Below are 11508 nucleotides of genomic sequence, written 5' to 3' on the forward strand. Positions count from 1 at the left end.
AAGCTATGATTACCAACATAGAGATGGAAGCGTCCTCTTTAATTATGGTCCAAGGCTTCCTGTCACATGACTCTACACAGCGAGCGTCCTCCCTGCCTTCCACATGCAAACGCATTTATCAGGAATGAAAAGGAGGCTTGAATTTCACTCTGTGCACGTTTAAGACAAGCTCCTCGTCCAGAACAGAGTCCAAAACAATTTCCTGAACCGCATTTAAAACCCTGTTCCAATATACTTCCATAAGAAAATATGACACAGAAAAATACCCTCAAGGAGTTCATTAATAAAAACCAGGACAGAGCTAAAAAATACTGGATGCAGGCGGCGGCGTCATTAAATGATTCATACTTACGAGGTCCTCAATAATTCAGAGGGAGGGAATAATTAACAAGGCATCCAGAGGAGAGGGAGTTTGTCAAATTTGGACTTTTTTTTAGTACACAGAGAGGGGGTGGTGTGTGTGTCGTAACAAGAAAATTCATCTTGTGCGACGTTTAGGAAGAACAAACAATAATAATTGTTGTTGGTGTAAAAGCCGCACAACTGTAAGACACAAGTCTTCCAGAGTTTCAGGTTCCAGCATTTGCTCTGAATTTGAGAATGATGCTTCTGTGACAAAACGCGACACAAAAGCAGATTCCAGATGTTCATTTGGTCATGATTATTAATAAAGATAATAATGATTTATATTGCATTTTGTAGCTGACGGCGCTCAAATCGCTTGCATTTGATCCATTATTCATCCACTCCACACTCATTCCTGGTGATGGGAAGCTGCCTTGGAGCAGAGGGACACAAACATGGCAACCGACGTGCGCCAACATCGTCTCCGACCACCTAAACATTCACACACCAGGAATGCCAACAATGGGGGCGAGGAGGGCGAAGTTTCTTGAACTTGAACACAACATGAACAGATAGCTTGGAATTTAAACCCCCAACCCTCTACTCAGGGGAGAGCCTGCTATACAACCTGCGTCACTGTCGCCAACAACATGAATAAAAATAAAATCAACAAAAACACCTTAAATTAGCAACATTATCATTATTTCATTCCTGCCAGTAGAGAACCCAACTAAACAATCAGAAGAACATGAATATCACGTTTATACTTTTAATTGAACACTTTTTCTGCCTCAAAGAGTCCAATCTGGTTTAAATGTAAAGCGCAAACATCATCATCATCATCAGTCTTCCTTAAGCTTGTTCCATCCTCCAAGAGAACAAGAACTGAGTTCTTGTTCTCGAGGCTGCAAGAATGAGTAAAAAAAAGTATTTTTCGCCGGGTCCATCCATCCTCCAGGAGAAGCAGGTCTGCAGCGGGGAGGGGTCACTGCGGGGGGCGATGTCTGCTTTTATGTGCAATGAACCCGGTTGTTCCCTCCACCAAGGAGGTTATGTTTTATCCATGGATATTATCCTGGAGTATCTGACATCAAGTCTTTCCTCCGGATCTGCTTTCTGCTGAGACGTGTACAGATGCATGCAGGACTCCAAACAACACAAAAAGGAGCCTCATCTGTGATCTACAAGAAAGAAAACAGCAAATTCCTGATTTGTGCACGGCATGCAGCCGTCTGCGCGGCATGCAGCCGTCTGCGCGCTCTGCACACTCTGCACACATGCACCGTCACATTTCCAGCAGGGAGAGTGCATCTCCAGCAGTAAGCCTCCCGCTGTCATGCACTTGTGTGAACAGCAACTGCATACAAAGTGTTCCTGAAACTTCTGCAATGTTCATGTGTGAAAACGGCTTTACTAGGTCAAATCTACAAACACACACGTTCCTTCCAACGAAGCACAAGACTACGCTGTCAGTCAAGCTAAGGGACATACGAACCCAGCTGAGGCGAGTCCCCCGAACTGTCGCCTTCATGGTTTTACCTACAACGTTTAGCTGCAGCACCTTGTTTTCCAGCATCTGAGGAAAAAGCAGCTGCCTGTCACGAGACAGCTGGAACTGCTGCTCAGGGAGTGTGGCAGGAGCCTCGTGTGTTTTACAGGACTGCTGCATCTCTGCTGCGTAATCGTATTTACACCAACATTTCTCCTGCAGCCACCATCAGCTGCAGAGGTAAGAGTCTCTAAGCTAAGGAGGAAGATGTCGTGTTGCCACATTATTATGGACTCAGTATGAAACCAACCAACGTTTTGACTGTTTATTCACTGAAACCGCCTTCATGGTGCTTACCTCAGGTGAGAAACACGAACCGCGCTGAAACGCTAGAAGCCTCGTGGCTATGACTTAAGGAGAAGGCACCGCTACAGACATAAACATGTTTTCCCTGAGCTGAAAAAGCTACATTGTTACTGTAGAGCGATTAAAACTTCCTGAAATGCACCAACTTTTCAATCAGCTGCAACATGTTTCCATCCATTTCTGCAACTTTTACATAACTGCACATTTTTGCCGATGTGTAGAAATATCAGGGCTGCGACGAAATGCTTTGGTCCCAATTAGAATCAATTTTGATTGTTTGGGTGCCGATTGGATTTAAATTGCAATGTGATACAATTCTTCGATATTGCTGATTTTTGCAGATTTAAAGCAAAAAAAAAAAAGGGAACTGCTCGTTTTTTTTTTTTTTATTGATTTCATTGAGGAAAAAACAACACAGTAGCCAGACCATCATTTTGCTGCTATAATGCCCAAGAAGACAAGTAAAAATTACCCAAATTTTATAATAGATTATTTTTATTCATTTGAGAAAAAAAAAAAAAAATTTAAACAAAAAAATCCTGATATTTGATTTTTCGATTTAATTTTCCCACCTCAAATGAATATAATGCTAATGAACAGCAGTAGCCTGTTCCAGTTTATCAAGCAAACAGATTAGTTATGTTTTGAAGACGTCTTCGTGGCTGCAGTGCTTCACCTGGACAAACTCGGTTTATCGCTTTAAGAACAAAGACTGAGGAGATATAATGTTAAGCAGAGTTCGGCGATTTGTGTCACAATGTTGGAGACGTGCTGCGGTCCAGTAAAAAAGATTTCAGGACTTCTTTAAGACTTAAACTCAAGCTTTTAGTTTTACTCCCGTTTATGCATCGGGCCTTCCAGAAACCTCGGCCAGATCCTGCTCAATTAGATTCAAAGCCATTAGTGGGACAACTCAAAGCATATGGTCTGAGCTGCTGAGCATTTCATTTCACGAGACGACGACAAGAAGCCTGAAGAGACTGGGAAAGGGGAAGGGGTTGGTGTGGGGGGGGGATACAGACAGCGCAGAAAAATAAACCAGACACTGGACTCTGAGTCTGTCACTCGTTTACAGACAGAGACGGAGACGTCCCATGCTCCGAAGAAAGCCCACTCTGACTTCAGGGTCACGTTCCACAGCATTAGCCTGTAACTGCCACTGCGCGCGCGCGCGTGTGTGTGTGTGTGTGTGTGTGTGTGTGTGTGTGTGTGTGTGTGTGTGTGTGTGCTCCACATGCATGTTTTCATTTGAGGTTCAGGGAGCGATACCTTCCTCACCGCACAAAAGGAGCTGCTGTACCCCATCTGAGAAATCTCAATATTCTGTCAAAGGGGGGAAAAACATTAGAGGTGGGATTATATTTCAAAAAGCACCCCCCTCCCCCTCTCTCCCCCTCCCTCAACTTTCCATCTTCGCTGTCAGAGAAGCTGCAATTTTATTTTTGTCCAAGCTTTGTGAATGTAAAGAGGAACCACGAGCAAGTCGGATCATTATCTCCCAAATCTAAACAGGCCTTTACGTTCCTGGAACAGAGCTTGTATTCTACCAGCATCGAAACATGGAGGGGGGTGGGGTGGGTTTGTGTGTGTGTGAGATCGCAGGGTTCCCAGTCTGAGTTTAAGAATGACAGAGTAAAACACTACAGGCTCTGTGGAAGCCAGGAAACAGCCTAATGTATTTATCCAAACACATATCTGCTGAGAGGCCCCACGGCCTCCACACATCCCCTCCGACTGGGGCTTCACCTCCAGCTCTGAGGAAATGTTGCCGCGTTTCTCCACATTTACCCTTCTAGAGTTTAATGCATCAGCGCTGCGTCGCTCCACTTCCAGCTGGGTTTAACATGCTTTTTATTTAAAAAAAAAAAACACAACACTTTTTTTTTTTCCCTTTTCCCTTTTCCAGCTTCGACCTCGTGGAAACGTCACCCACAATCCAGTTTTATTTGTTGTTGCTGCTATAAAACTAAACTGTCCCCAGATGACCCACTTTTAAAGACAAATGAGGTTTTTTGGGGGGATTTTCTTCAGTATATCAGAGAGAAACTTCCTTTTTCTTCTTTGCTTTCTGTGGAAAGGCTTCTCAGCTGCTGTATCACAAACAAAAAGACCAAAATGATTGTTTACAAAGATCAACTTATTGGTAATGAATTATTTCTTTAAAAAGTACTAAAAAAAAAAAAAAAAAAGGATGTTTTATGATTTGCTTTGGGAAAAACAGACTCTTCAGGCATCAAACCAGTATGCTTTAGTGAATCTTGTGTTTCTCGGCTTGTGTTAACCTCGATTCATATCCAAGCACTTGGCCTGATTTACTCGTCTGCTCTGACGCAACACCAAACGTTTCCAAGGCGAGAGTCCAGTTCAGCTGAATCCATCCCCCGAAAATAAGCCTGTTCACGTGAACACGCAACGCACAGAATTGTGTGAATCTTTGCGTTTGAAGTAAAACAGATTTCTAAAAATAAATGGAAAAAAGAAACTTGTTTTCCACAAGTGAAGCATCACAGCTGCTTGATGTGGTTTTTCCAGCAGAGACCTCAAGCCTCTTCTAGCTCCAGTTTATCTCAAGCTTGTCTAAGAATGTCTCCTTTATGATGTTTACATATCTGCATTATCTCACTCTCACACGTCCAGCTTCAGCTCATTTCCCTGCACGCATTTCACATGCACATGCAGCCCAACGTGCACTTTGCAAAGACAACTTATGATTTAAACTCATCTGTTCAACATCAACATGCCACTGCCATCCTCTCTTTCACACACTTTACTGTTAAGCTTCAATCTTTACTCTGATTTTTACCCCGAAGAATTATTAAACTGCACTGACAGCACAGAGAAAAAAGAGGATATTTATGTATTTTTATGTGTTTTAGTGTGTGTCACTGAGTGCTTTTTAGAAAGTTGCTTTTAAATTCCACTGTGCTGATATACAAAGACAATAAATACTATCTATCTATACTTGTATTTATATTTTAGATGGTAATTAGCGCGTATTATCAAATTGGGCTTTTTCTTGAAATGAATTTTTCTGTTTGACTTTCTAAAGGACGACAAACTCTTTCCGTGCATGCCCCACTTTTAGGTGAAATTCAGCTGAAAATGAGGGCAGTTTGAGTAAAATCTACTGATCACAAATCAGTCAGTTTTCACTGAAACGATGACGTTTGCGGTCATGTGACTGCAGCAGCTCTGGGTGTTTGTATCAGCTCTGGCTTTGATGTGAAGCTAGAAGAGCTACTACAGTGGTCACAGGTTAAACTAACTTTCTTTGCAAGAAGAAAAGCCATGAATGATTTATTTTACCTATCTGCATGAGCTGAGTCTCACTAAGTGGGGTTAATCTCTTTGATCCAGTCAAAACTAATAAACCAGCCTAATTATCTCAGAGAGCCGTGATAATCAGAAGTCTAACAAAGCCTGCGAGATACAACCAAACCCTGTTAGGGGTTCAGATTATTGTCAAGTAAGACCAGCTTGTGCAAGTAAACATGCGTGCATAAGTTATTCATAATTCTTTAAAAGGGGGATAAATTCTTACATGTGCAAAGTTTGTACCAAATGCTAATAATAATAATAATAATAAGAAGAAGAAGAAGAAACAAAAAAAAATACAACTTTAAAAAAACTACACAAGTAAAATCCTACTTTAGGGTCTAGCTTGTCAAACCTTGCTGTAAAAATATATTTACACATGTCAAGTGGAGAACATCGCTGCCAGGTCATCATAGTAATGAGAATTTTTTGTCAAATAATTATACCTGGTTAAATAAAGGTCAAACAAAATGAAAAAAGTCCGTTCAACTCCTAGATTTTCTGACAAATATTTTGAACCTGAAACTTTGTTGAATGATGATGTGTTTCAAACAGAAAGAACAAAGTAAGTTTTCTAATCTACATCGATAGATACTGAGAACAAGTACAAGTACTACAGTAGAAGTACTGATGCATATTTGACAAATAGACAAAGTGGAGTATCGTGCTGCTCCAGGACTCACGGAAAAGAAAAGAAAAGATGACGACGAACGGATAAAGTAACAGTCAATGTTGTAGTTATCTTGTTTTATTACCAGAACTTTTTAAGATGTTGTATGAAGCGTGAGCGTGCACGTTATCTCACGTGAACTCTGACAACGTGTAAACCACTAACGAAGCTGGAATGAAAATCAGCTGATGTTAAACTGCGAACGTGGTTGTAAACACGTCAGTTACACCCGAGTCATCTCACTAAGCTGGTGTCTGAACTAAACCTCCTGATGTGTTCCAGGTACGTTCGCTTTGTCGGGTAAAAACTCATCTGACTGAGCTGCAACCTCTTCCAGATCAGTGATCTCCAGTTCCGGCGTCCAGCAGGTTCTGGAAGTTTCCCTGCAGAAACACACCTGATTGAAATGAACAGACTTTTGCAGAACTTGACGACACGCTGCGGAGTTCAGATTTATTTTAATCAGGTGTGTTTTAGCGGTGAAATATTCAACACCTGCAGGATTTAGAGACCCCTGCTCTCCATCAACATTCTTCAGTCTTTGTCTTGAGGACTCACTGCAACGTGTTTTCTTCATTTCCCAGCTTCAAACCACCACATTTAGATAAACAGGTGCATAAAAAACTTCTGCAGAACTTTTCATCTGAATCGGAGCTGGAAAACACATCTGGGACAGTCCGCTGGTCTGGGTCGCAGATATGAGATTAAAAAGCATTTCGAGAACCACGAAATAAACGTTCTAAGAAGATGAGAAAGATAAATATAAACCACCAAACTTGTAAATCAATTAATGAACAGTTAAACATAACCTGACTGCTTTACGTTGAACACAGATCACACCTGCGACCCCCATGATGTATTTCTGACAATAAAATCACAGCATTTTGGTTATTTTCATTCAAAATAAACAGTCTTTTCCTCGTTTTTGACAAAAGCTTCCTAATTTTTTGGAATATCTTCTCACAAAAATACAGACTAACCATTTTTACAAAAGTCTTACTGATGCACAACTTCAGATGAATATGCACACATTTACTTTTACACACATCTTAACTGACAGTAACCTTACTCCTCCCCTTTGTGACCGGCTAGCACGTCCCTGGACAGGGAGGGGACATTTCAGAAGTGTGTCTGAATAAGGAGCTAATACTGTTAATGATAAGAGATTTAATCTGTTTGATTAATCAGGTGCATTCGTGTTAAAAAAAACAAAAAGGGGTTTCAATGCCATGCGTGTTGTAAAGACTATACATGATAACACAAAAGAGAATGATGTTCAATTAAAAGGAAAACAATCTGAAGTAACAAATCCTCCGCAGCCATGATGAAAACATACACTGACATGCTTCTTCTGTTACTCCCCGTTGAGCCTGCTGCAGCTCAGCTTCATACAGTCAACAGAAAAAGTCAGTCTGAAGCCTGCAGCTCACAGAGACGACAACAAGCAGTCGAACCTTGAGCCAAATTTCAAGGTTGCTCTAATTGAAAGAAGATGCAAACGGATCCGCTGCTGCGTGTTAACACTGTCACTCTGATGAGCATGTGCGAAGGCCGGCAGGTCACAGCGCCCTGACCGACTAACGAGAGGCCGAGCGTAACCCCATTAGAGAGGAGTGACACCAAGCTAGCGCTCTGATTAATAAATAAACAGAGCATCACAACACAGACAGAGACCTCAAGCACCGCAATGACAATCTGGCCCAAACGATAACAGCAGGCGGAGGCGAAGCCGTTCATGATGCGCGACAGGAAAGCAGCTGAAAACTGCTTAAAATGTGTTCTCAGTCTGACTGCATTTGTGTGCAAATACTAATCAAACCTGCTGCGGTCTGATAAAGCAGAAGGAGATTTTCAAACAAAGAGTATCGTCAACACTTTGTCAGCATCTGCCTGATCTGAGTTTGTCCTCGCTGGCTACTGTAGGATCTCTGAGCACCAGCCAATTAAATCAAACTACAAACAAAGCATTCGCATAAAACTGGGTGCTAAAAGGCTTCCCGCTGCACCTCACTTTGTCTCCACTTCTCTGTCTGGATGATTAAGGTCCCCGTTTTTATAAAAAAAAAACTTCACCAAACAATGTCTAAATGAGCCGATTCTTATATAGATAAGACAAAAAAGTGATTTTTAAGTTGGTATCTAAGACTGAAAATGGCACAAACATGTATAGAGAAGGTAAAAGCTGAAAAGCCTGTGGCGTGCGAGCACTTACATGTGGACATGCGGAGGTTGGAAGCGGCTCTGGTTGATGTTGTAATGCGTGAAGGCCTGTGTGGGGTTGGAGCTGTACTCGTCCACTGTGATGGTCACTTTGCCATGAGCCATGCTTCCGCCCTTTGGACATGAGACGCCGTTCATTCACCGGGATTCAGCAGCGAGCCGTGCAGCGGTCATCCTTCAGAGCCGCTCCAGAAGCTCAGGAAGTTTCCCAGCAGCGGCAACAGCAAGCAGCAGCGGCGTCGGAGCAGCAGCGACCCGGCCAGCCGACTCAACTACGACACACTGCAGTCTGCACCAACAGGATCACTGGGACACACACACACACACACATGCAGTAATCAGTTGCTGCAGACAAAGAATGCATCCCCTTCTGAATGCACCCATGGTCAGATGTGTCACACAAAAAGCAAAAGAAAAAACCTCCCAGAGAAGATTTTTACTGACAGATAATTTAGAAAAATTCAACTGTGCAAATAAACTGTTGCATCTGAGGAAACGGAGACACGCCAAAGCACAAACTAAGTTCAATTCTAATACTCTGTTTACAGTTTTGTCTAAAAAAAAAAAAAACCCATTATAATTTGATTTATGAAGAAAAAAAAAACAGGAAAAACAGTTTTAATTAAATCCCACTTACAAAAAATTATATAGGCCAAAAATACAAAACACAAAATTCTTAGAGTGAAAACAGAATCTTAACGTTTATACATAACTTTTATTTAATAAACAAAAGACTGAACGAGGCACATCGTTCATTGCTGCCCTGATGCTTGTAACACAGTCGGTCAGTAATATATTTAGATATTAAAAATAATACTGCAGGTATGACCTCCAAGGTATGAATAAACCTGCAGAATTTAAATACACCCAAACCTTGTCTGGTGATAAAAATGCCTTGTATAAAATAGAAAATCTGTTTCAAAGCACACATGAAAAGTCTGCAACTACTCAAACAATTACCCTGCAAAACACAGGAAAAGGCCGAGCCATTCAGCGCTAAAGAGTTTCGGCATGACGTGCATGTAAAGAAAAGAAACCATATAGCAAAATGAGACAAGCACGGTTGTGCATCTCTCACCGGGGTTGCTGTGCGTCTCCTTGCACCCTGAGCCTCCCTGCTGATTGACCTCCCTAACTGACAGTAAAGTGGCAAATGTGGGATAGACAGTCGTTTTATACTAGACCTCTGCTGCTGCCATACAGCAGCGGGGAGGGGAAAAAAAACAGAAAAAAATGCCCCTTAAACAAGTCTGCCACCTCTTTTGGAGGGAAATCCAGCACACTGTAATGGTTCCATCCAAAGATGCAGTGATCAGAGACAAATAAGCTGCAGCTGACTATTAAAGCCAAACTTCATCAGATAACTGTCCTATTTCCAAAACGATGTTGATTTATGTTTTCTGGGTCAGATGGATGATACTTCCTACTAATTTTAGTCCAAAACATTCATCTCTGCCTGATCAAATTTAAAATAAGCAGCTTCCAAACTTTACATTTAAAAGTTAAGGAACATTGTTCCCATTTTAATCCTAAAAAAATAATAAAGTTTGCACATTTTCTAAGGCTTTAAATAAAATAATTGTATGCAATTATTCACATTGTTTACCTGAGCTCAAACCTGCCCTTCTTCTGCTGCAAATACAAGCTTTTTATCTGCAAATGTAGGCTGCGTGCCTTGCAGTCTCCTCGGCGTGTGTGTGTGTGTGTGTGTGTGTGTGTGTGTGTGTGTGTGTCATGCATATGTGTGTGTGTGTGTCTGTCTGTCTGTACCTTATGGCTACAGTAGCAGCAACTAGCTGTAGCTTAGCCTGCTAAACCTGCGCTGGCAATAGATTTTTTATTATGCACGCTGCAGCCTCGCATTGAGCTGCTTTTTCTGTAGGCTTTCTCACACACTCACACACACACACACTGGCAGTGCAGTGGATCCACAGAGAGCCCGTGCACACACAGCATACAGCTAACTTCACGAGGAGAAACCCCTCTTGTACGTGGAGGGGGGTGAAGGCGAATAAATTGACCCTTTCTGATAGCATGCATGTACACGATGTGGGCCATGCCCCCGCTTGCTGTTAACAGTGCCGCTTGCAGCAATGTGCACAGAAAGAAAAGGTCCGTGCCATCCTGAACTCTGCTCCTTAAATCATAAAAAACACACCAGAAGGTGGTCAGAGTCAAAGCAGCGCCGCGCAAACCTCTTGCTCTTCCGCGTAAATGACAAGCCTCCTTTAAAACATCGGCTTTGTGAGAGGAATTTCTCTTTTTTTCCCCCTTCTCCCTCCTATTCGGCTTTCAAAGCAAAGCGGAAAGGTTGCTCTACCTTCGTCGTGTAGGTTTTTTTCTTTTCTGCGTGCTGAATGTGGCCGGAGAAAGAGCGTCGGGTCGGGGTCGCCCTCTACGCGGCGGCGGCGGCGGCGGAGCGACGCATGCGGCAGAAGCCAGCAGCAGAGCGGGGAGGTTCGCAAGCGGCAGTCCGGCTGTTGCGGCGGCTTGGGCGGGTAGGGCAGAACCTTCGACCCGGCGGGACCTCGGCTGGCTCCTGTGGAAAGAAACCACACAAGGAGGAGAGCGAGGGATAGCGAACCGGAGAGGAGGACGAGAGACACTGACAGACAAGAAGGAGGGAGAGAGAGAGAGAGAGAGAGAGAGCCGCCTCGGTGTGTCGGAGGGGGAACCGGAGTGCAGTGAATCGGAGCTGCCACTGGGGTCAGAGAGCAGAGAGAGAGCAGGAGCGAGCACAACCCCCCGCCACCTCCGTGCGCGCGCCCTTACCTGCGGGCACACGCGCTGCGAGGCGCGAGGAGAGGGAGGGGTAGGAGAGGGAGGGCGCTCGCGCAGCCCGGCTCTGCCTCCTTGCTGCATTCACTGGCCTACGGAAATGGTACCTCTTATGTGAATGTAAACACACAAAACGACTTTGAGGAAAATGTCTTTATTTGGACGTTTTTTTTCTTCTTGGCACATCAGCTGTACATATGCACGTGCGCAAGAGTCTCGAGCCTCTTTTATTTATATTTTGCTTCCAAGCAACCAGATGTTCATGTAGGCTAATCATGGAAAATAGTCTTAGGCCATAGTTCTCTAGGCAGGACCGGATAAAAAA

At 43.1% G+C, this 11508-nt stretch overlaps 1 protein-coding gene across 1 annotated transcript in view; it reads right to left on the reverse strand.

The window, feature by feature from the left end:
- The window catches only part of mpped2a (metallophosphoesterase domain containing 2a), an 80330-nt gene extending 69414 nt beyond the window's left edge, over positions 1 to 10916 (reverse strand). Inside the window, exons 1-2 of the mRNA XM_079247662.1 lie at positions 10726 to 10916; positions 8398 to 8711 (exon numbers count right to left, since the gene is read on the reverse strand). Coding sequence (XP_079103788.1) covers positions 8398 to 8543 — 146 coding nt within the window. The 5' untranslated portion in view covers positions 8544 to 8711; positions 10726 to 10916. The remainder of the gene's footprint in view (positions 1 to 8397; positions 8712 to 10725) is intronic.
- Between the last annotated feature and the right edge of the window lie 592 nt (positions 10917 to 11508).

This window comes from Telmatherina bonti, assembly GCF_933228915.1.
Source record: "Telmatherina bonti genome assembly, chromosome: 1".
NCBI classification, from domain to species: Eukaryota; Metazoa; Chordata; class Actinopteri; order Atheriniformes; family Telmatherinidae; genus Telmatherina; species Telmatherina bonti.